Below are 26,420 nucleotides of genomic sequence, written 5' to 3'. Positions count from 1 at the left end.
TCTTGTTTTAATATCTGCTTCTTACAGCCTCTATGACAGTCTGATATAATCCCCCATGTCAGGCAAGCTAACAGAATACACATGTTACCACATTATACAGCTTTACTCTGTGATTGTAGGTATAATGGTATAATAATTATGAGATTGCCCCTCTATGATTTTTAACCACCCTGTATAATTAGCACAAATGTACCATATTACAAGTACTTTCAAAACATATATAAATTAACAATACATACGCTTGTTAAGTATCAACTAGATCCATTGACACTATAAGTATAACAAAGTTATACAAAATCATTATTAAATGCATTACTGACCTTTGACCCCAACATATACACCCTCTATATATCACTAGTATACATAAGCGTGCTATGTATGAACCGCATCTACCTTTCAACATTTAGCAGCACATAACTACTGCACATTTGAAGAAAATAAATTTCAGTTGATAGAATAACAGGATTCCAAGCAATTTGGATATGATAATAAAATTTGGCAATTTCAAATTAAATCTGGAGCTCTGCAAAAACTGTGTTTTTTTTTATTGCGGCACATTGTAGAGAGATACATGATTATGACATCCTTTAATCCACCTACAAACCCTATTTTGCTTTTATGAGGCACTTATTTATACCAAGGTAAAAAATTTATTGCAACTCTTATCAGTTTACACCTTTAACCAAAGCAAGTTTTTGAAAGCCTGTTGAACTGATGAGTTAAGATCCAATTCCAATTTCTCGAAGCTTGGCTAGTGGTCAGGCTTCTTAAGCCAACAGGCTAGCCCTACCAATGTGGATCTATTTTATTGATTTACCTTTCTAGGTAATGTATGATATGAAATAAGCACTAATTGGGCTAAAGCCTGATGGTGTAGGAAGACTGACCACTAGCCATGCTTTGAGAAATCGGCCCTTAGCTACCTACTGTCTCATTGGGCTATTCCAGTTGAAATCTATACACCCCTATGGAAGACAAGACCTGAATCTTCCACACAGGGAGTGTGAATTTCAAATGGGGTTATCTGAATGGATGACTTTATTTGAAATTCCCTGTGTAGGAGATTAAGATCATGTCTTCCATAGGGGTGTATGGATTTCAACTGGAATAACCCATTATTCATATAATAATCATAGCATTGTTAGATTGTCATGACTCGCAGATCTCCAACATTCTAACATTATATCACACACAGTAATAGACCAATATATGCCTTGCATACACTTATAAACAAATATAAAATGCTGAACTACAAATCAGAGAAAAAAACAAAACATTATTAAAACACTTCCCAAGATTGCTGGTGCTTTTGTATGACACTAAAACACAATTAGCCTTTTGAAGTATGGCGTACACAAAAGGAGGGCAGTCTCTAATCTGGGTAAAACCCGGCAAATTCAACTTTACCCACTTCGTACAGCGCTATCCTATTGTGTCCGCAATATCTCGAAAAGGCTAATTCCATTGTTTAACAGTGTTTCAGAATAATACTTGATTCACAATTTCATCATGAGGCTTTGTAAGCTAATAAACTCTCAGCGTACTTCTGGTTGAGTGTCCGTAGATCTAGCATGATTTCTAGGCACTGGTTGAAGATGGACGTTTCAGAGCCATGGTTGCAGTACACAAATCTCTCCATCAACATCACAAGCTTAGCTTGAAGTTTGCGTATAGCCTCCACATTTTGAAGTTTCTTACGATCTAAAATACAACAAGGGAAAAAAATATGGCGAGTGTTACTTTTTTTTTAAATTTCATTTTATTTGCAAGTAAAAACATACAAAGATAAACATCAAATCATAAAATAAAATATAAATATTTCAGTTGGTCCACAAAAAAAAATGTTTGAGCTTGAACTTAATGGATAATTGAGGATGACTTGCTGTTTGCTTCTGGCACATCAAGGTGTACTATGTTTTCTTGAGTATTTTTCGAATTTGAAGAGTGTTTTTCACACTCAAACTGCTCCAAAATATTGCGATATAGCTGACGAATCAAAACATGACATTATATGTAACCTTTGAGCACTTGACAATTGCAATAACTAAGGATATACCTTCAAAAATGCATGTAGTATGCAAGTGAAAAAGCAAACCATTTCCATATAATTTCATATGCACATGTATGGTACGGAACTCTTTTTTAAAAATTGCTTCATCAGACCAAATATTACCATATTGACAGTTAGTCGTTAGTGTTTCAGTATTGAATAGACCAAAATGGCACCTGACCCGAGTGGCACGCAGCGCCGTTTAGATTTAAAAAAGAAATTAAAAAAAATCATATCTGATCAAACTTCATCCATCAGGAATATCTCCAATATTCTACATTTCAACATTAAACAATGCGATTCCCATGTTATCCTTGTAAAGACAGGCTAAAATAGTACAAAATGTTGCACCAAATGGTGTCATTTGCACCTCATATTTCAAAAAATCAATAGCCCCCCCCCCCCGCTGTGCAGTTTTCTTTTATTTGTTGTGGCACTTCAACAAATCTATTTGAGGAAGCCTGCTATAGACCTTTGTCTGACGCCCTCTTTTGAAAGGTTTAAGTCAACTCAACAATGTATTTGGTTGTGTGCCAGAAGACTATTAAGAAATTAACTATATGAGATAGACATAGCGCATTACATTATCAATATGACTTAAGGATATAAATCTTACCTGATGCAATGACTACCAATGCTTGTAACAGAGCCTTCTCTGGTGTTGTCAGTTTCAGTGTATTCAATTGGGTGGCTACTCCGAATATAGCTGACAGAAAGTCACCTAGACCTGACAAAAGATAATAGGAAAAATGTATACACACCAAATGGTAATTAGTTACAATTCATAAACAGGGCAGGCCAGATCATTCGACAGGGCAGAAATTTGACCAGAATTACCCAGTGCTTCTTCCTTGTGGTCCATTTCACACCAAAATTCACCTTATTTATAGGCCAAAAGTGTAAAATCAGTAAATAACAAATGTTTGTATGCTACGCGCACACTCATTTATATTGTCCGATCTGGACCACTTATCAGTACTTAAGTATTGAAAGAGCTTACCAGAAAAAAGAATGAATGAATGAATGAATTAATTAATTAATTAATCATTGTCCCTGTAAAGTCCTTAATGAAGTAGGTCATCAGCGGTAAGACTTTACAATCTATACTATACTTCACCGATCATACCCTCAACCACTGACCCCTGATACACCACTGATAATGTGCCATCCCAGTTGAAATCCACACACCCCCATGGAAGACACGAACTTAATCTCCCACACGGGGGGTATAAATGTTACATGGAGTCATCCATTCAGGTAACTCCAGTTGAAATTCACGCTCTGTGTATGGAAGACTAAGGTCATGTCCTTCATAGGGGTGTATGGATTTCAACTGGAATAGCTCAATTTGGGGGTATTCAGGTCCTTGCTGACAGCATACAGTAACATATGAAAACAAATTCTGCGTCAAATCTTATAATAAATATGAGTTTGTGTCGCTACTTCGATGCAATCAACTTGTGCATACGGTCTGTGAGTGTGGCATATTTAAGCAGTGATTAGTTTGGAATGCACTCTGGGCTAAACACAAACATGCCATGTAATTATTCCCCTATGCCTTAATAAAGATGGCAGCGGGTGAGTCCTGATTCTCTATTGGGCTATTCCCATGGACAAAAAAGATAACAGACTGCGTTCAAGCAGTCAAAGTCTCAGCATCACCCGATAATGAGGGCCATTTGTTCCATGAAATGTGACAGGCAAAACTACTATGCAGTTCGTTTTTTACGGTCTATCGTGTAATTGAGGTACGCAACGCCTATCATGTAATCACGAAGGCACGCAACACTGGCGTCATTGTTAGACACAGCACGATCAAACAATCAGCCCTCATGAATATGCGAGATTTCACAGCATACAATGCAAGGGGACTTTGACTGTTGATGCATGGTCTGTAGTAGTCTGTGGCTATTCCATTTAAAATCCACACTACCCCTGTGGAAGATTTTGGGAATATCTTACACAAGGGAGTATGAATGTTAAATAGAATAAACACATTAGGCGGCTCCATTTGAATTCCATACACCTTCTGAGAAAGATTCAACCTAAATCTTCCACAGAGGGGGGTGAGTTTCAAATACAGTTGGCTAATGTGCTAATTCCATTTGGAATTCATACTCCCACTGTGTAAGATATTTCCAAAATCTTCCACAGAGGGTGTGTGGACTTTACATGGATGAGCCCATTTTATGGTCCCAATACATTGAAAGCTTAAGAACTCACTTGTATGTTTGAGTTGTTCTACAGTAAGTGTTTCCCCCGATGCTAACGAGATGCATCCATCACTGGTATCTATAAGTTGACAGAGTTGCAGCAGAAGGATTTCAAAGCAACCAGCTTTTAGTAACACCACCTGTGAAAAATATAATTTACTGCAAGTTTACTACAAGTTGTTTCTTACTATAAGTTGTCAACAGTCTTAATCATGATTTAGGGTTCATATGGATTTGTGTTAGGATTAGGGCATATGGGGTAGAGGACTGAATAGCCCATGACTGTAAGGGAGCAAACCAAATGTTCAATGATGTTCTATAAATGAGAGGCAGACCATGAAATGTAAAGTGTGAAATTTTGAAAATTCAACCCACGAAAGATCAACTATGACTGGTATTTAACCATTTTTAACAAACATAATCATACTTTTTGACCCTCTTCCCCTCCTAACAAAAGGAACTAACATGTACACAGTCTATATATCTATATCCAGGAAGTTCAGCATGTGCTACGTTGGCTTAGCATTGTTTTTTAGTGTACATATGCGCCACTTTGATCGCGTGCATAAAAGTATGTACACATACCAAGTAACGGTAAGCTAACACAGAACATGCTGAACTTCAAAGCTGGTGCCGCTGACTGGAGGTAGATATATAGACTATAAATAGGATGTCATCAAACTTTTGGTTTGTTCCCTGAAGGAGGGAGTGGCAATAAAAAACAATACAAGCAGTGTTAGAAATAACCCAGCATTTTCAAAGGCCATTTGGGGCTGAACGCAAGTGTTAAATTGACACAAAAAACATACTGATCAGTTTCAAGATTGCAACGTTACACTGTTCCACATAATGTGACATTGGGGCTTGGGAGACGGGGGCTAAGATTTCAGAGTCATAAATCAATATCAGGTAAATACAAGCTTCAAAATAACCAGGCACCCAGGAGCCATTTACCCAATGGTCGTAACATATTGGCTCCTGGTCCACACCATATGAACCAGGCTCTACACTTTTTTTTAAATAGAGCCTGATAGTTAAAGCAAGTTTTGTATTTAATGTGTACAATTGAAAGTTAAATGACTCTTAGCTCTTTAAAAATGGCTCCTGGTTCACTAGATAATCTCAGGACCAGCCAGATCTGCTTATTTTGAGGCTTGGGTAAATACACACGCCAAATAACAGTTAGGATTGATCTTGCTGGCTTTGGTAAGAGTATTTCACAAGGGCCTGCAGCATAGCGTATCAACATGCTTATGACCTGAGGGACTGTCTTATTTCTAACACTGTACGAGATCATAATCCATTTGGCTTCCTCAAGAAAGTGATGTCAATACTTTGTGTGTGCAGATGTATCGCCTTTGATTGAACATGTAAACATGGCAGTTCATTGAGTTCATTAATCCAATACTATGCGCACTGGAGCACACACTGACCTCATATCCGTCGAGGAAGCCAAATGGACTCCGAGTTGCAATTTGCAGTGACAATAGTCACATATTTTGGTAATTGGTAATAGTTGGCTTTACATTCAAATTCATGACAGGCAGATAATTTCAATAACTTACCTGGTCTTGGTGGTGAAGCTTATCGAAGCCTGGAATGGATTTAGTGAATGTTACTATGTGACTAATGGCACAATGACTTACCTGGTCTTGGTGGTGAAGCGTATCAAAGCCTGGAATGGATTTAGTGAATGTTACTATGTGACTAATGGCACAATGACTTACCTGGTCTTCAGAGTCTTAGCCAGAAATCAGAAACCACCCGTCCAAGCAGATACCAAAAGTTGACCCTCAAATATAAAACAACTTGTATACACCCATGGAAGGGTCACTGGGGTCAAATATGTCCTGATTTGGCCTTAACATGTCACTCTGAGTTAGTCTCAATGTCATATAACCTTAAAATCATCTGTTTTAGAGCTATCACATCTGTAAAATCCATTCAATCCACCCGTCTAAAATTAGATTAGCCCGTCTTAAAGACGGGTGGACGCATGGCTGGCTAAGACCTTGCTGGTCTTGGTGGTGAAGCTTATCAAAGCCTGGAATGGATTTAGTGAATGTTACTATGTGACTAATGGCACAATGACTTACCTGGTCTTGGTGGTGAAGCTTATCAAAGCCTGGAATGGATTTAGTGAATGTTACTATGTGACTATTTGGCACAATGACTTACCTGGTCTTGGTGGTGAAGCTTATCAAAGCATTTAATGGATTTAGTGAATGTTACTATGTGACTATTTGGCACAATGACTTACCTGGTCTTGGTGGTGAAGCTTATCAAAGCCTGGAATGGATTTAGTGAATGTTACTATGTGACTAATGGCACAATGACTTACCTGGTCTTGGTGGTGAAGCTTATCAAAGCCTGGAATGGATTTAGTGAATGTTACTATGTGACTAATGGCACAATGACTTACCTGGTCTTGGTGGTGAAGCTTATCAAAGCCTGGAATGGATTTAGTGAATGTTACTGTGTGACTAATGGCACAATGACTTAACTGGTCTTGGTGGTGAAGCTTATCAAAGCCTGGAATGGATCTAGTGAATGTTACTATGTAACTAATGGCACAATGACTTACCTGGTCTTGGTGGTGAAGCTTATCGAAGCCTGGAATGGATTTAGTGAATGTTACTATGTGACTAATGGCACAATAACTTACCTGGTCTTGGTGGTGAAGCTTATCAAAGCCTGGAATGGATTTAGTGAATGTTACTATGTGGCTAATGGCAGGGGAGAATCGGTTGCAGAATGCATCTTCTGTGGCATCATCTTTTTCCAACACAGCAGCAGTATTCTATAAAGAAGGGGAAAATCAGTTTTTAAATCGAAAATGTGCTTAGATCAGAATCCTGATTGCGTGTATTTGGGGTCCAAGTCAAAATGAGGGACATGAATGTTAGACTTATGCCCATGAATTTTATATATTTACTCACAATGAGTTTTTTCACCTGATCAGCTGCATCATTAGTTATGACTGTTGCTATGATCTGGAGAAGAAAATAACCACATTCTGGTTTGTACTACTTAGAGTTGGGCTGATGTGGGTGGCTTCAAGAACAGACTTAAAGAAGTCCCTATCAAAGACCCATGTCTTTGCATCTAAATTTTAAAGCCGGGTAGTCAATCACTTGCCAGTATGGTGCTAGGTGAGTGGTCTAATCACTCTAGTATTATGATGCTTAGCAAGCTGTTAAAAGAATATAGCTGAGAGTGATAGTTCTACTGGATATCTGCTGAAGGCAACTGGTATACTCAACAATCGCAAAACACTGAAAGAATTCAGCAGCCGGTATACTCAACAATTGCAAAACACTGAAAGAATTCAGCAGCCAGTATACTCAACAATTGCAAAACTACCTTGAATTCTTCTAGAATGATCACGTCTTGGTCTGAACAATCATACTAATATTTACACTTACATGCACGCTCTGTTCATACTCTCTTGAAGACACCAAAAAATTTGTTCTCAGGTGTTTAAAAGTTAATTTATTAAGATAAAATCGGATATTAAGGGCTGGGGTATGAACGTTTGGACAGTATTTATTTTGGGACATTAGAGCTCATCAGACATATCGAATTGCATTCTGAATACGAAGAATGTCATTCTGATATCAAATAATTTTGTTTTTTGAAATTCGCAATTTAATACACATTTTATGGCAAATCATTAAAATTGATATTTTGATATTTAACAGTACTGAAGTAAACTTTATAAATCTGACGATTTATACTTAACGTGTATGTAGGTGGGATGAAATGTCGACGATCAATTGAAAATTTTGACCTTTTCGTATTGAAGATATGGATTTTTTCCTAAAACACCCAACAAAAATGAGGTCTTTTGGGAAAAAAATCTATATCTTCAATATGAAAGGTCAAATTTTTCAATTGACCGTCGGCTTTTCCTCCCTGCTACATACACTTTAAGAATATATCATTAGATTTATATATAATTTACTTCGAGGACTGTTATATATCAAAATGTGAAAAATATCAAATTTTATAATTTGTCATAAAATTTGTATTATATTGTGATTTTCAAAAATGAAAATTATTTGATATCAGAAAGACATGCTTCAGATTCAGAATGCAATTCGATAGGTCTGAGGTGCTCTCATGTCCCTCAAAAAATACTGTCGAAACGCAATAAACGCTCATTTTAGATCCCTTAAGTGCTGAAACAAATTTTTAAAAAAATTTGATTTCATTTCGGCGATTTGCAAAGAGCAATATTAGGTTTCAATGGCGAGGGAAAATCACTATTTAAAAATCCAGTTTGGGCAAGCAGTGGCGAGTGAGTGAGATTGCTTGCCTTAAACAAAAGGGTCTAAACACCTGGTGTTCTTTCGGCCAAATCAGCTACTTTTCACTACTGCAGTTGTTCTCAATAGGCGACCCGCAGTCCAGATCCAGCCCACAGACAAATAGTGTTTAGCCACCCTCTTGCCCCCCCTCCGTGGGATGCTGACCACCTGATACAAGGTGTATTTGGCCCTCAAACAAAGATCTTTAAAATCTGTTTGACCCTCCATGGCTTGCGAGCAAATATAATTGAGCAGAACGACATAATTCATACCTGATTTTTCTGCGAAGCACCATCATCACCCTTGGGAAGACAGCTTTGTACTGCAGCAAGCAGAATTCTTTCCAGATTGTTGCGCTGACTGTCTATATTACTCTGATATGCATCTACGATATCCTGAACTAGTTGAGCGCCCTCTGGCGTAATCCCTAATTCATGGATGCCATTCTTTGGCGACGATGATACATCGTTTCTGTGTCTCTTTGGTGTAACAGACGAACTATGCATACCATTTCTTCCGTTACTGCCAGGTTTATTATTACTTCTATCCTCTGTCATCTCCCACATTTCTTTCATATTACGAAATTGCTGAGTATATCGTGATCCATTCAAACCATTACTAGGGTGCAGTTTTGAGTTTGAATCACTCTTAGATTCCAATGATGCAGATGCATCGGATCGTCTTGCATCATCAAATTTGGAAGTGGAAGATTGTGGTTGACTTGATTTGGTTTTGGCATACAAAGATGCTAAGCTCTTGGCAAAATGTTGATCCAGACTTTGTGCTAAGGAACTATACCTAATATCGGACTGTCTGTGTTCAAAACTACTTCTTCCAGGCTCTACTGGTGATGACTCCCTGTCTTGTCCGTGCACAAAGTTCCTTGAACTCAATCCATTCAAATGTGTGTATTCACTACTTGAATGAGGTGAGATCCCATTCACTTTGGGATTGCCGAGTTGCTGTTCACTCGATCCTTTACTTGAAAGTACTGACTGGTGGGAATGAACGAAATAGCTGGGAGATGAGCTGTCGTCATGGCAAGTTGATGTTTTCGGCGAGTTGGTAAGTTGAGACGGAGGAGGTTGCTTGGCAAGATATTGCAGCGTTTGAGAAGCAGGAAACAAAAGGTTCTGCTGGACGTTATTATGATCTGTAGAAGGGATACTAATTTGGCTCTCTCTTGTTGATATATCTGTGGCATCAGTATGCTTTGCGCTATCCTGAAGCATACGCTGAAGGGTCCAACTTGGGGAAGAAGCAGCTTCACTACGTATTGCACCGTTCACAGGACTTATGTCCAGTCTATTTGCAGAGCTTGTATCAAGTCTATCTACCGTACAAAGCAAACCTGTATGTTGCATCTTGTTGAGGGGTGATGATTTGGAAGCCTTCTTGATTCTGCCCCCATCAAGTTTAGTTTTGACGCTACTGTGAGTTCTAGAGAAATAACTTAGGTCAACAGCGGCTTGATCGGGAGGAAGTTTACTAGGGCTACGTCCCTTTATCTCTTGCCTCACTGCCTGAAGTCTGTCCTTTTCTCGCTTGGTCATTCTTCCAAATCGAACAGCTGAAAAGACAAATCATTAAAAACACATTTGGATTTTTTTATGATCATCATAATCTATTGTTCTACCTCAGGTCAAAGTAATAGATTCAAAGAAAAGAATATGTATGCAAAGAGAAAAACAAGATAAATTTGACATTATCTTCAGTAATCACATAAAAATTTGAACTCATGCTTGACATCAACATAGTTTGAATTCATATGGTAAATTAAAATATACTTGAGCATAAGGTTTACTTTTATTTGTGACTTTAAATGTCCAATTTTGCTGTTTTAGTGTTTTTATCCATAGAACTCCATTTTCTAGGACTGGCAGTTCTCATTGTTTTATGAGTAAGAGTTCAAATAAGGCTAGGGATTAGGAATAGCCCCCATAATGGAAAGATAGTGCAACTACAATACCACCATCATAACAAAAGCAAACTGATGGACCTGTAACTTTCTCAGCAAAATTATGACAAGCCACTGGAAATTCACATACAACCAAGCCTTGAAATAAGCAGGCTCTGGGAGCAAATTTGCCCTTGTAAAGCCACCAATTGCTCCTGGTCTTTGTAAAATTCACATGAACCAAGAGCAATTTTCTAAAACAAATTGCTCCTGGTTCCAGTTTTGCACTTGATGCAGTAGTGCTGGTTAATAAATGCGTATTGAGATGTTGATGTTTCTAAATGCATGAGCCCAGCAGGAGGAGTGCTTTAGACACATCAACATCTTAGAACAAGTATCTACATTATTTTGGTGATATGCATTTAAAACCTATTCATACACAAGATAAAAATCCTGTGAATTTTGCTCACTTTTTTTAATTGTCACTAAAAATGTTAGAAAATGCGAGCAAATATAAATGCATCAACCCGCAAGAAAAATGAACGAGTCCAAGAGTACTAAGCATTGTATGCAGAGCGCACACCCATGAAATATACAAAATCAATGCACTCCTGCCATATTTTACTGCCGTTTTCTCTGATTGGTCCTCGCTTTCTAAAAGTGTATGAATATTAGTTGGTGCATTGTTAGTAAAATGTTTCTTACCATTTTTGGACATTCCCATCTCCATACATTTCTTTAAGCGGCAGGACTGGCAATGATTGCGGCTACTTCTCTTGATCTCGCATTCGTCATTGTTTAGGCATGGGCGGTATGTCACATTTTGTTGCACAGTGCGCCGGAAAAACCCCTACATGTATACAATGAAGAAGAGAAAAATAATGATAAATTTGTTTAAAAAAATTTGTATTTTGTATGGTGATTTGTGAAATTCAGGACATGTAACCTGGAGAGATCCTGAAGAGGGAGGTAAGAAAAAAAACAGACGATGGTGGCCAACAGTCATTTAAGGCGGCAACAGCCAATAGCGTAAACAAAACAGACAATATGAAGGCAATACTGCCTGGACGTGACGCCCCGAGCCGAGGTGCATTTTTAGCTCTATTGGCCCCGTGCAATGTATGAAAATAAATAATTTTGGATTCAAAATGAATGTGGAGAAAAAATTTATCATTGCCGGGGTGGGAATTGAACTTGGACCACTTGCTTGGCAGGCTAAGATACTTACTGTTACACCACATATACGTATTGGTTCACTTGGGGGAAATTTTCAGCATATATCATAACATATTGTGCGTTATTCATACAAAAAAATTAAAAAACAGTACTTACAATGAGGTTCACTGTCGAACCTCAACAGATTTAGACTGATAAAATAGTGCTTGATGTGTATGTTACATACACTTTTGGAATTATTTGAGACATTTTTGTGTTTACGACGTCAAAATTCAGTCAATCTTGGCTGCCCCCCCCCCCCTGAAAAAAAACAAGGAAGGAAACAAAGTGCCCTCTTTTCTGCTGTTCAATAACTTGATAATTTTGGATTATTCTGAAATATACATTTTGTTAATTGGACTTTTCTTCCTCATTTGACACCCTGTTCGTGAACATTGAGCAAGAATTGACCAAGACATGCGCCTCCAAACTCTCAAACCCCAAAATGAAAAGTTCCAATTTTAACGATTCAATTGTGCCTGTTACACTGTGTGCTTTATTGATTGGCCCGTGGTGCTTGTGTGCAATACAACGATGCGTTCCCATTGAAAATCGTTGAAAATGCAACTTTTGATTTTGGGGTTTGAGGCTTTGGAGGCGCATATCTTGGTCAATTCTTGTTCGCTTTTCACGAACAGGGTGTCAAATGAGAAAGCAAAGTCCAATTAACAAAATGTTTATTTCAGAATAATCCAAAATTATCAAGTTATTGAACAGCAAAGATGAATATAACTGACAAGTTTCTTTTTGTGCCTGGTGTATATGTACTTATAATATGCACATATTGGGTCTCATACATTTTTAGTATTATTTTGTTCATCATTGCCTTTGAAGGTTTTTTTTTCATTAAGAGGTATTTGTTTATTTTACTTAGTCTACAGTCAGTAAGTTAGCTAGTTTGTTAGTCAATTTACATAGGCCTATAGTTATGCACCAAAAACATTGCTATTCCTCAATCCTCAAACAGGCAGTGTATTTTAGGGTCTATGGGGTGGGGCCATGGGCAGAGCTAGTATTCCAAGAATTATACAAAATACAGCAAACTATGATTCATCACCATGACACCCATCATATAAAACAGTTTGTCTTTTTTCTCACTTGGAATTTGAGTCATTATGGTCAAAGATCGGTCAAGGTCTTTAAAGACCAAGATGACTATGCCAAAAATGACCACTGCCCTTGGCCCAAATTGTAATTGATTTGTAAGCTACTGGTCACTATGCTGTCCAAACAAAGCCAAGTCCAGGCCAACTAGCAGAGTGTGACTGTATGACCTAGAAACAGCCACAAGTTCACCTACAACTATAATCTGTCTGGACTGAAGTGTAAAATGCTTCATCTCTAAGAAAATCAACTCAGTGTTAGGAGTAAAGGACTATGCAATATTTCTATGTCAGAGGGGCAGGATATTTTTTTAATTTCCTGTCAAGATAATATTGGGATTCACAATATCTTCTTGCTTGGTATATTTATTGCACCCTCCTCTTTGCATATGCTTAATGCTCAGGCCTGTATGCACCGGGTGAATCCTCCCCCACCCCCCACACACACACAAAAAAAGGAAAAGAAGAAAAGCTCACTTTTCAATTTCAGTAGGTAAAATGTCCAAGAAGGTCCAAATTAAAATGTTAATGTTAAAAACAATTGGGGGAAGGGGGGGGGGGGATTCCAAATTATGAATTAATTTGTAATTGATTTTAGGCATTTTTTCCCCAGAATTTTGGCATATTTAGCCCCATTTTAAAAATAATTTCATCAAAGTCCAGAACATGAAGATTTATTTTGAAGTTCTCTTTTTCATCATAATTTGTTTTCATATTCGGTTTTTAGAATCCCAGCCTCATAAGCCCCACCCAATCCAAAATCGAGACACCGCCACCCCTGGTTGGTTTCAAAACATTTATTCACAAAAGTAATGTTTTTTTGTTTGTTGTTGTTTTTTTGAGTACACAGTTGATTTCCAGCAGAAATGCATACTTTAGGCAAAACGAAAAAGGTTTCTTTCCTGTACAATACATACAGGAAACAAACTTTTTTTTTTTTTGCCTGAAAACCAAAATGGAAAATATGGTTCTTTTTAAGTCAGAATTTATCCTAAAATATGGTCAAGTCAATTATAAATTAGGTTTATTTGTACAATAATGATAAGTTACCAGCACTGAAGATTGATTTTATTGATTTTGTACTTTAGTAATCCCCCCCATGTGCAAATATATTTTTTCAAATAAAAAACAAATGGATGATTGTACAATTTATTTCAAACTTCACTCAGGACAGAGTATATCCTAGCAAGCAAGCATGTTCAACATGGGCTAATTGTGATAATCACTTCCGATCCCCATCCATCTAATTATAACAAAGGCTTCATGTACCCACACAGCAGGGTACTGACCATGTGCAGTGTTTGCTTTCACTGTACCAAGAATCAGAATTCAACAGCTTCCTCAGGATTGACCGACTTAGAAATTACTGGTTCAAGGTGAACTGGATTGGCTTTGAGCAAACAAAATAATTGATGTCATTGTTTGCCAAATATATGCAATTAAAAAGCCATGACATACAATCTGTTCAAAGAAATTTTTTACATTTTTTAAAATCCAGATATTTTTGCAATTTTTGTAATACATGTACATGTTTGGAATCGGCCAAATATCACAATTTCAAATTCAAGAAGGACAGTACACCAGCCGGGGTACTCAAGTTTGGTTTTGGTAGGGACATGCCGCTGAGAATTTGAAAGTGGACCCATAAATATATACAAATTTTTGGACCCATTGAAATACCAAAAGTCAAAATTTTCGGCCGAATTTAACCCAAATTGTCTTAGTTTTAAAAATTTCCCCAAAATTTTGGGAAAATTTTGACAATTTTGGCTAGATTAAGGAAAAATTGGGCTATTTTCCGAAAAAATTGAGAAAATTTTGAAAAAAGGACCCATTCGTATACCAAAATAGGCTTTGAAAAAGGGGTCATTGATATTAAAAGGCTGAAAATGCTACCCATATTTGCGGCACGTCCCGTATGGTCATTTGTACTGAGTCCCCCCGGGACACCAGTAAAGGAACCTTCAGCAATTGCTACATGAACATTTTCAATTTTTCTTACAGAAATTTTTAAACATGGTTGGGATAATTAACAATAAAATTTGAATGCTATTTTTATGCAGTCACTACCGGGAGTCACTAAGGTTTTTAACTCAGTTTCTATATGTACATGTGTAAGGGACAAAGGGGAAAAAATAGGTAGTTGTACTAGTTACCTTCTGATTGCATTTGCAATAACCAATAAATTTCTAAAATTCAAAACTTATTTGAAGAAGAAAACAACACTCTATCATAAATGCAATAAAATTTTTATTCAACATGTCCACCGAAAAAATTCCAGAAAAAATTCACAAAGTTAGGTATAGATCATTTTGGCTCATCCAGTACATGTATATAAGCCTGGCTTTCATCCAGTAGCCTGAATTGAGCATTTTGCTTGAGACTGGTTCCATCAGGACCCTAGTGGGTCTCTGCACAAAACTCCTGATTCAACAACCAAACAAGTTTCTTACCTTGCAGCCTTCGCATGAATGCACGCCATAGTGGAACCCTGAAGCTTTGTCCCCACACACCTGGCAAAGAATGTTCATCTGATCATCAAAATCTAAATGAAAATCAAATGAAAAGCAAAACGAAAATGTCACACTTCGAATTAGTCTGTAATTTCATATTTACCTGGAATGGGTCACTCGCATATATACAAATGTAGAGAGCTATGCATCCAGCATCCATGTTAATCAAAACATTGAACAAGGGTCGGATTTTGAACTTGCAGTGGCATTACTCTTTCGGTGTCCCATTTTTGGCTAACTTGCCATTTAAAGGTCCATTTTTGGCTATATATGTGACATGTCATGTCAAAAGGAGACACTTTTGCTCCACAACACCGTTTTCCCCAATGAAATCGGACATTCCTAAGCGAAGATATTGAGTTCGGAAGTTATGGTATTATAAAATTGCAAATTGAGATTCGGCCTTTAAAAATATTATTGACAATGTTGAGAGTAGGCATTACCTTGAAAAATGTCTCATAAAATACAAGATGCCAGTTATATTCCGGTCTGAAACTATCAGACAATATTTTTAACATTAATAACATGACAAATTCGCAACAAACCAAAATTTTGAAAAAATCACCCCCAGGCAGATTTTTGGCTATTTCTCCATTTACGATTATATAGGGCTAGTTAGGGTCTCTTTTTTTAACCTCAAAAATTCCCACTTAGGGTTAAATTTTCTTGTTACAAATTATGTTTTGAAGGATTGTGTGATTAGTACTTAGGAAAATATTTTCTGCCCCCCTCCCTCCAAGCCATGTTGACTATCTGGAGAGTACTACTATTCTTTCTTGCATTATTCGTGAGCTGTCAGTGTATGTTGATGTTCTGAGAAGTCAATCTTTACATTTCTCATGTAAAACAGTCAAATTTACAATAACTAGCGGGATACCCGCGCTTCGCGCGGGTCCCCGCTAGATGAGTAAATGGGAGCGATCACTAAAACAGGAGGAATTACTGAAAAGGTAGAATCATTGAAAGGTAAATTTTATTTTTCTAAACCTGTCCCTTCTTGCATTTCCATTTTCTTTTCAGTTTATTCTGCACGGGCCTAGTTTGTTTCCATTAAAACAAAATGCTATTTAGCTTGTGATTTTCCGTTTCCATGTTAGGCCCTATTTATCTATCTAGGCCTAACCCCATTCCCATTATTTTCTAAATCTATCCTTTCTTATACGTTTCCCTTTATAGCTTCATTTTTATCAGCTGCTTAGCTTGTGATTTCCCGTTTCCTTCAGTTGTTATTTATTTTTCTTATTTTTCCTGATTAGTTTCTAATTTTAACTTCTTTTTTTCCCTTTAATTTTCCTGATTAGTTTCTTTCTTTCCCTCTTTAGTTTGCTCCCGTCTCATTTAGTTACTGTAATCATAACCTGTATAATAGGCCTACCTTTTTTGTCTTCTTCTTTTTTTTTCTGTTCATTTAGCTCCTTTCTTTCTCTTCAGTTTCTTTTGCATAGGTCTATTTTGTTCCCATGCTGCTTAGCTCGTGATTTCCGTTTCCATGTTATTCATTTATTGAGCCCCTTTCCCATGCATTATTTTATAAATCTACCATTTCTTACATTTCTCCTTTTAGTTTTGGTTTTTTTTCTACATTTTGTTCCCATTTTTCATATTTCCTGCTTAGCTTGTGATTTCCCGTTTGAATTTTATCTATTTAATTCTGTTCTCATTATTTTAGTTTTTTTACGTTATTTATTTATTTATAAATTTGTATTACGATGTGGTAATTTCACTAATAATTTATTTATTTATTTATTTATTTATTTATTTATTTATTTATTTATTTATTTATTTATTTATTTATTTATTTATTTATTTATTTATTTATTTATTTATTTATTTATTTATTTATTTATTTATTTATTTATTTATTTATTTATTTTCATTCATTCATTCATTCATTCATTCATTCATTCATTCATTCATTCATTCATTCATTCATTCATTCTTTCTTTCTTTCATTTTTAGCTTCCTTCTTTCCTCTCGTATCCTCACGATTTTTATCATCTTGGCGGGTAATCTCTTTAAAACCGAATCCAGTACCATGTATAATCCACAACCTGACCCATCAATAGGCCTACCTTTTCAGTTTTTTCTTCCTTTCTTTTCTTTCACGGAAAGTTGGTCTGTGCATATTATGCACCCCGTACGTGCGCGTCACATTGCTCAGTACGCCCACGTACTCACGCCAACCCCCTGCTGCCAGTTAGTTACGGTGCGCGCTACCACTGAGTTTTGACAACAAAAATCCCGGAAAAACCCGGTTTTAACCATATTTTCACTGATTTTGAGGCCAATTCTTGGTCTTGACCGTTTTCAACCAAATAAAGTGCAATGCGTTCCCGTATATTCCTCAATCTCCCGTATGAATGTGGCTGTAAAACTAAACGACGATTCATTATAGGCCTAGAATAAATAATAAAATTCACGCGACGTAGCCTTAATCTCTTGGCTGCCAACTTCGGTGCAGTGGGCGGAAAATGGGGTGCGTAGCTCTGCGTGAGGGGCTTAAAAGCTCGTAAGATCATTCTTAAAGTACCGTCACGCGATGTTGTGCATCTAGATAGCCTGAATCATTTCTTGGCCACCTCGCAGTTGGCAGAAAACAGGGCAATGTTGCTCTGCGTATGGGTTTTTAATAGAAATATTATTACGCGGTTCACACTGTCCTTATTACCCACAATGCCACTGCATGCGATTTTGCATAGCAACACGACAGTTTTTTATGTTATTCTCTTAGTTACCATCAATTTTTGCAAAAATGAACCTCAGATGGTTTAATGGCAATATGTACCCGATCAATGTACGAATAAATCAGAGCTGAAAGTGAAATCATCTCTGAGTCTATTCGCGCACAAGATTTAGCGACTTCCTTTTATTTATATAGATATACGGTAATGTGAAATGTAAACAAGTGCCACATTTATAGCTATTGAAAAATGCTTTCTTGTGAGAAAATAAATGGGAAAAACCAGGTAATATTCATTTTTACAAATATTTAGGCCTAAATGTATAACAGCAATGTACTGCAGGACATTGAACCCAGACTGACTGATCGGTGGATCAATATCCTTATAAATTATTATAATGTAGGTGTATGAACTGAATGTCTAGTCTAAACCCCTAGCCTAAATACACAAACCAACAAAGCAAAGGTGTAGGGAAAGAAAGCCCTATCTGCAATAGCTGCCAGGTGTCATACAATAAGATTTGTACAATATAGAATGCAGACATTATCAAAATGTCTATGGGGCAGCCATTGCAGATAGGGCCTTCTGGTCCTAAACCCTTGAAATGATGCTTCTGAGGTCATTGATCTGAAACAATACATCTTATTATCTCACATCCTGGTGTCATAAACCCCAGTTTCTCAGGAACTTGTATGTGGAGATGAACTGATACCCCATTTGAATTGTTTTCTTTACCGTTTTTCCCTCTCAACCAAGTGTTCAACATTAAATGCATGCAGGGGTCCCGGGGTGGGTACTCAAGTTTGGTTTTGGTAGGGACGTGCCGCTAAGATTTTGGAAGTGGACCCATAAATATACCAATTTTTCAAGAAATTTGGACCCATTGATATACCAAAAGTCGAAATTTTCAGCCGACTTTAACCAAAATTGTCTTAGTTTTTACAAATTTTCCCAAAATTTTGGGAAAATTTTGAAAATTTTGGCTAGATTAAGGAAAAATTGGGCTGTTTTCGAAATGAAAAAGGACCCATTCATATACCAAAATAGGCTTTGAAAAGGGGTCATTGATATACCAGAAGGCTGAAAATGCTACCCATGTTTGCGCACGTCCCGTATGGTCATTTGTACTGAGTACCCCCTGGGCAGGGGTGACACAAATTATATAAGTTTCATACAGGGCCAGTAGCAAGCGGGCGGCCGGGATGCCATGGCCGCCCACTTTTTTGAGAAATTTGTTATGTTTTTCTTTATATCTTTATTTCAATTTGGGCATATATTTGTAATTTGGCCGCCCCACATTTGTGATGACCGCCCCACATTTTTCAACCTTGCTACGGCCCTGGTTTCATATATCAAAGTGACTTCTTAAATCCATCAAATTCATCAAAATTTGAAATTTCTTGAAACATGGTCATCAAAATGTAATTTTTTTGAAAAACTTAAAAAAATAATGAAAAAACATTGTGAGACCCCGAGACATCGGCGAGACATCCCCGTCACCCATTTTTAGTGTGCCCCGCTTGAAACCCAGCATTCAAAGGGTGACGCTATCCAGAAACTGTGCATGCTATGTCCAATATATATCATCAGTATGAAGAAAAGTGAATATAAACAAACTAGCAACTTTAATCATGGCCTACATGACATTTACCATGTTTACCTTGGACTCTTTTGTCCTGAACATTCCTGGCCACTGGGCCAATCAAATCAATGCAGCTAGTTTGTAATTTATGCAGGGTGTGATGGTCAGTATTCTAGCTATAGGTCAATTTTGTTCGGTCAAGGATTTTAAAATACAGGAAGTTAATTTGCAGTCCAGGTTTTGTTTCAACAAGCATATTCATTGCAGTCAAAATATGACTGACTCTGTGTGATTAAATGAGGCTGTGGTCAAAAGTGTGCAATTAAACAATTTTTCACAAGAATAATCTACATACATGTATGGGGCGACAAAAAAAGCCCACCTGTTTTGCAGACCAATGGACCCTAATTTTGCAATTGTTTTTGGGGTTTTTTAGTTTTGCTAAAATCATGGCCATTTTTTGGCCTAATTTGACAGATTTTGACTGAAATTTTTTGAAAAAATTCAGAACATATTCAAAATATGTTTACAAAAAATTAAAAATCATAAAATTTTTGCCAGATTTTTCAAGTTTGCTGGGATATTTTAGGGTCATTTTAGCCTCCAGAGCCTCCAACTGATAACAAAAACATAAATTTTCTCTGTGTTTTAGCAAAACAAGACACATCAATGGCTAACCATTTTGAAAGCAATTTTAAAATGTTCTTTGAGGAAACTTAAGGGATCTGGAATGAGCGTTTCGACAGTATTTTTTGTGGGACATGAGAGCACATCAGATATATCGAATTGCATTCTGAATACGAAGAATGTCTTTCTGATATCAAATCATTTTCATTTTTTGAAATTCACAATATAATACAAATTTTATAACAAATTATTAAAATTTGATATTTTTCACATTTTTGATATAACAGTCCTCAAAGTAAATTTGATAAATCTAATGATATATTCTTAAAGTGTATGTAGCTGGGAGGAAAAGCTGACGATCAATTGAAAATTTTGACCTTTCATATTGAAGATATGGATTTTTTTTCCCAAAAAGACCTAATTTTTTTTTTGTGTTTTGGGTATTCAGAATGCAATTCAATATGTCTGATGTGCTCTAATGTCCCACAATAAATACTGTCCAAACGTTCATACCCCATCCCTTAAGATTAACATGGCTGTGCACTAAAAAAAATTAAATTAAAAGTATTGTAACTTCGTAATTTAATATTTGTGCAAGATATATAAAAAGCACTGGCGTCAATCTGTCTCAAAATGTGGGGACATACAGCCTGAAATTCCTGAATTGCCAGATAAGTGGCTGAAAAGAACAAAAAATTGGTCATATTGCCAAAAGGTGGATGAGACACACCCCCACAGGATTGTCGCGGTTTAAAAGTATACATTTTTTTGAATGGCAATTAGTCAATGAATCTGAATCTAGGGCCTAAACACAAATTTTGGGTAAAAGCACAAAAACAAATATTACTGCAAAAAACACATATACGTACATTTATTTTAAATAGTTAATTTGAAGCATTAATGTATTGAGAACATATCCTCCAAATCTGATGACATTCTTGCATAAAATAAAAATTTTACAGTCATTTTTGTAATTGAGGTCCGATTTGAGAAAAATGCATTTGAAAATTGAGATTTACATAGACGCCTGTGTTTTTATACCAACTCTGTGTTTACATTAAATTTGACAAATTTTCATTCCAAGTTTATTTATGTTTATTTTTGAGAGTGCGCAGAGTCCCTTTTTTCATAGATTATCTAACTTATTATGGTACATTAAGTTTTAACAATACATTTTGTTTTTATGAATCAGAAAAAAATGGATTAGATTGACAGCCTCATGGTATTAGTGCACACATCTCCCAGGGGGTCCACCAGGCTATATTCTGCATGCAGGGGTTTCCAAACATTGATTTCCAACTCCAAGAAAAAAGGGGTGTTTTTCATGAAATGCTAGTTGAATGTGTAAACCCATTTTATAATTATATTTTGATTCAAAATCCAAACTTATATGTCCGTATTCATTCCAATAAGCGCCCACCAAGGGTATTTTCAATTTGCTAAAGGGTACCATCAATGTTGAAGTGACAGATAGATGTCAATACAGTGAAATAACTGGAGGAATACAAGTCCTGTGTAAACTGGCAATACATTTTCTGCATCAGAAAAGCTACTAGAACATCTCAGGACCCGTTAACATACATAAATTTGTCCCTTACGAAAAAATTAGGTAAACCAGGTAAAAAATAAGCACCTACCCAAAATGACTTTGAGCGCCCTGGGCGCTTATTGGAATAAATACGGTAGTTGAGGTTCCCTCCCCCACACACAGGTTGGGATTAGCATTAGGATTAGTGTTGGGAATAGGGCTATGGTCAACAGGTCAGTTAGGATTAGAATTAGGGTTATGTTTAGGGTTAAGGCTTACATGTAGGTTATTGGGTTTTCTGCCTAATGACCCTTCGGACTTTCGACCTGTACCAATAAAGTTAATTAAGATTTTAGTGTGAATCTGTCTACTTATATATCAACCCCTGCACTTGTGCAAGCAGGGCTCGAATTAAGGAGGGCCCAAGGGCCCTTGGTCCCCGAAAATCAGCGAGGGCCCACAAAAGACACATCTGGCTGGGCCAAATGGCATAAAATTTGTGGCAATTTGCTCACTTTTTTGTGGGGTTCATAGGTTAAAACCAATGGCCCAAATTCAGGTCCACAAAAATTTGTGAAGGCCCTCAAACATTTAAGATCAAGGGCCCAAATGGCCCTCAGAAATTCTGGCTTATTTCGAGGCCTGTGTGCATGTGCTGTCACTATGCCAATGCTACTTGTACAGTAACTTACCCAATACACCAGGACCCACACGTTCCCTTATCTCCGGCCAATCATTAGTTTGGCTACCCCTCCCATCTTGTTCCATAGCAACTGTCATTCCAGAGTGATGGGATGTAGAGGCAGTGGCGATTCCTTCCATCTTCTGCTGGCTCCAATATATCTTGTCTGGGTCAGTGAGTGGACAAAAGCCTCTGCTTGAAGCTGCAGTACCTGTAGGCCAAAGGCAATGTACAAATTAGGCCACATAAAATAAATTTTTTTGGTTCTCGTCCGCAGGATTTCCGAGGACATCACTCAGACATTATCGAATTGCATTTTGAATCCGAGGAATGTCCTTCTCATATCAAACAATTTTGATTTTTTTTTTTAATTTGTGCTTACACATTTTATGTCAAATGATTAAAAATTGATATTTTAAAATTTAACAGTCCTCAAAGTAAATTGTATAAATCTAATGATATACTTCAAAGGATGTCTCCGGCAATCACAACATTATGCCTTATATGATAGAAAATTAATTATCAAGCACAAATCATGTGGTTTTATTTGAAACAAACTCATATTGACCATAAAAACAAATTAATACAGCCGTCTCTCAACACGCGATATTCAAAATTATATTCATGAGCGCTGAAATTGTCTAATGCACTGACATCCCAGTAATACAATGAAGGCGGACAACAAGCACCAGTATCCATAACGTCATTGCACTAGATAATTTTGGCGCGGGAATTTTGAATATCGCGTGTTGAGAGCCGGCTGTTTTCATTCATTTTTATGGTCAATTCTGTCTGTGTGTCTGTCCGGCTATGCGTTTCGCCGCGCTTCGACGCATCGTTCCGATATTTCAGACATGGATGGGTATCGGCCGTGCGCTGTTTACCGGGTAGTTTCAAAGGTCATCGGAGGTCAAGGTCAAAGGTCAAAATTTCAAACTTTGTCCGATCGGGCCCAAACTTGGTGGGTGGGATCCTTGATACGAGGGGAATATATGCGCGAAATAAAATCGAGGTCAAAGGTCATTACGGAGGGGTCACATTTCAAACTTTGTCCGATCGGGCTCAAACTTGGTGGGTGGAATCCTTCGTATGAGGGGAGCATGAAGAACATTATATGGAGGTCATCCGAGGTGAAAGGTCAAAGGTCATGGATTTCAAACTTTGTCCGATCGGGCTCAAACTTGGTGGGTGGAATCCTTGATACGAGGGGAATATATGCGCGAAATAAAATCGAGGTCAACTGAGGTCAAAGGTCATGTAGGGGCTAAATTTAAACTTTGCCCTATTGGGCTTAAAAGCTGCAGGTGCACTAGTTGTTTTAAAAAAAACAGGTACATACATGTACATACAATGTATTTTGTTGTTTTTTACTCCATATTTTAAAATCATGGACCAGATCGTGTCACATACATGTATACATACAGTACATTTAAAATAGACTTGGTGATTTATTAAAGCATTATTTACAATATTGTTTCATGCAGACCAGCCGAAGCCGACCTACACTCGTCAGAATATGCTAATCACTGGAAACTGATTATGATGCCCCGATTTCTAGCGCGGAATATACAGTATATCATATATGGACCCATACTTGAAGTATTCCAGAACCATTTCTATACCTGTACCCATACTAGGACCCGTACCCATACTTGAGTCCCAATTTCTGTACCCATACCCTTACCGGTGGCTCTGTACTCATGGCCTGGGATCCGTACCCGTACCCATGGTCTACATGTAGGACCCATACCCATATACTCATGGCTTGGGACCGTACCCGTATTCATGGAGTCATGGCGGGTCCCAATACTACTACTACGGTACTACTAGTACAAGTCTGAGACGTGTCGTTGCCAAAACTTGCCACTCAAGTCTCAACCTTACAAGAAGATCAGCGATTTCTCTGTTGATATCATTTAGCATTAAAGGGGCATTTCGTGATCCACAGCCTCATCCCCCACTTTTCCCAAAAAAAGTTGAGATTTTTACACCACTGGATACCTCTGGCTACATCATGCTTATGTACCAAATATGTCTTGCAGATTAATTCGTTTAGCAAAAATATCGCCAAATTTGAATTTCGTTCTGGTGCACCAGAACGAAATTACAACACATTGTCTATGGAGCAGTGTAAGGCCAATGGAACTCGATTATTAGTTTCCGATTGGATGTTTAAAAAAAAGGACGAGGTCGCTATTTCATTATTCATTATTCGGTCTCTTTTCATTATCCATTATGTCAACAAAATCAATGATTTTATGAACAGCTTTCTCCAAATTTAGGTACCCCACCAGTACCAAAGTATATATTGTTGATGAAAGACCATCTCAAAACAGGTATTAATGCTTAGATCATCTTTACAGACATTTTGCAACAGATTGAGAAAAGATTTGAATTTGTTTTCATAAAAATGAAAAGAAATTAGCAATTCTTGTAATCACTAGAAACATGACGAGCTACGGTAATCCTTAAATTTCCATTATTTACTACATCATCTACCCCTACAACTAAGAAAAAGTGCTGATTATGATCAGCAGGGGATGTCAGACATTTTGAGAGTTTCAATTTTGATTATTTCCATTTCAATGTTCAGATAATTGACTTTTTTATGAAAATAATGAAAGTTTTGGTCAAATTGAAAAAGTGATGCGGGCGGTCAATAGGAAACTAACAATCGAGTTCCATTAGCCTAATACACTATAATCATGCATAACTCGCAAACGCAAAATCGGATTCAACTGAAATTTTGGAAATAAGCTTTTTTCGTGGATATCTACTGAAAATGTCATAAAAAGAGGATGCTAGGATCACGAAATCCTCCTTTAAAACTACAGAATATTAATGGCAATGTTTACCCTCAACATGTAAACACACATTGAAGTTCAGGGCATATGCCCTGGGCGCCACTCTTAGGCATGTAGGGGGGCACCAAATTGACCAATTCAACATTGATTCTGCGCCCCTCCAGTCCAAGACCAAGCAATGAAAATCAAAATGTTTGTGCGCTTCACCCGCATTTCAGCACAAAATCATATGAAATATCAATTTAAGACAGCGACCAATATTCAACTTCAAAATAAACCAAAATTATAAACCAACTCAGGCTAGTACTGTATTGCAAAATTTGTTTCGAGAATATTGGGAGGGGCACCATTATGTATCCGTAACCCTGGGCGCCACAACCCCATGACCACTATAGCCAAAATAACAATTTCTCGATCATGAGAGGATGTACCTTCTGCGTCAGAGTACTTTTCATAGAATAACACGATCGCGTGACCTGCATGACCGAACCTTGACCTTGCCTAGCAACGACCGTGTGATTGGTCAATTCTCAAAAGCTGTGGTTGCGCTTGGTGCGCCGGTATTTGCGTGAGCGCTCGGCGCAAATAACTGTGCGTACCCAAGTTGGCTCTAATGATCGAGAATTTAATATTTTGGCTATAGCTACGGCTACGCAACTGAAAATTTCAGCATTAACATTGTCAATGTTAAAGTTGGTCTTTTTAAACTTCCGTGGTCCGGGTACGCGCTGGTGAATTGCGATCGCGTAGAAGTGACAAGGTCGCCTACTACGCGCCGCGCCGAAGACCAGGCAATGGGTCAGCCGGCTTATTGTCAAGTGCGTTGATCAGCCAATCAGCGATTCAGCGTGATTGTTTATTGCTTTTGCATTTACGCTCGTGTACGCGATACGCACAGGCACGACCACAGAAGTTTTAAAAAAACAACTTTAGTATATGAGTGAACAATAAAACAATCAATGCCAATGGTAAAGAAAGCAACTTCAGGCATTGTCATGTCAGGCCAATAAATTATTTTAAGCTTACCTAACTTCTAGTCTACGTGTTCACAGTCACACAATCACTGACAGTTACGTTTAATAGTAATGTCACGGACTTCACAGTCGAGGAAGTTAAACAGTAATCATCCAGGATAAACCACTGTCCCGGACATACACAAACTTTACACACAGCCAAGTTTGTTCATGAACTGCAAATGGATTTTCTCTCGCAATG

General features: G+C 37.4%; 1 protein-coding gene across 1 annotated transcript; it reads right to left on the bottom strand.

Moving 5' to 3' along the window:
- Nucleotides 1–597: 597 nt before the first annotated feature.
- On the bottom strand, nucleotides 598–26,420 carry LOC140154827 (nuclear receptor subfamily 1 group D member 1-like). Its single transcript, XM_072177414.1, has 9 exons — nucleotides 26,232–26,420; nucleotides 22,412–22,612; nucleotides 15,242–15,333; nucleotides 11,176–11,320; nucleotides 8,846–10,143; nucleotides 6,929–7,063; nucleotides 4,274–4,403; nucleotides 2,667–2,777; nucleotides 598–1,701 (listed from the first exon to the last, which is right to left on the bottom strand). The coding sequence occupies exons 2-9, from the start codon at nucleotides 22,539–22,541 to the stop codon at nucleotides 1,508–1,510; spliced, it is 2,235 nt and encodes a 744-aa protein (XP_072033515.1). The 5' UTR covers nucleotides 22,542–22,612; nucleotides 26,232–26,420; the 3' UTR covers nucleotides 598–1,507.

This window comes from Amphiura filiformis, chromosome 6, assembly GCF_039555335.1.
Source record: "Amphiura filiformis chromosome 6, Afil_fr2py, whole genome shotgun sequence".
Taxonomy (NCBI): domain Eukaryota; kingdom Metazoa; phylum Echinodermata; class Ophiuroidea; order Amphilepidida; family Amphiuridae; genus Amphiura; species Amphiura filiformis.
The sequence above is the reverse complement of the archived record's forward strand: the minus strand, read 5'-3'. Positions and strand labels throughout refer to the sequence as shown.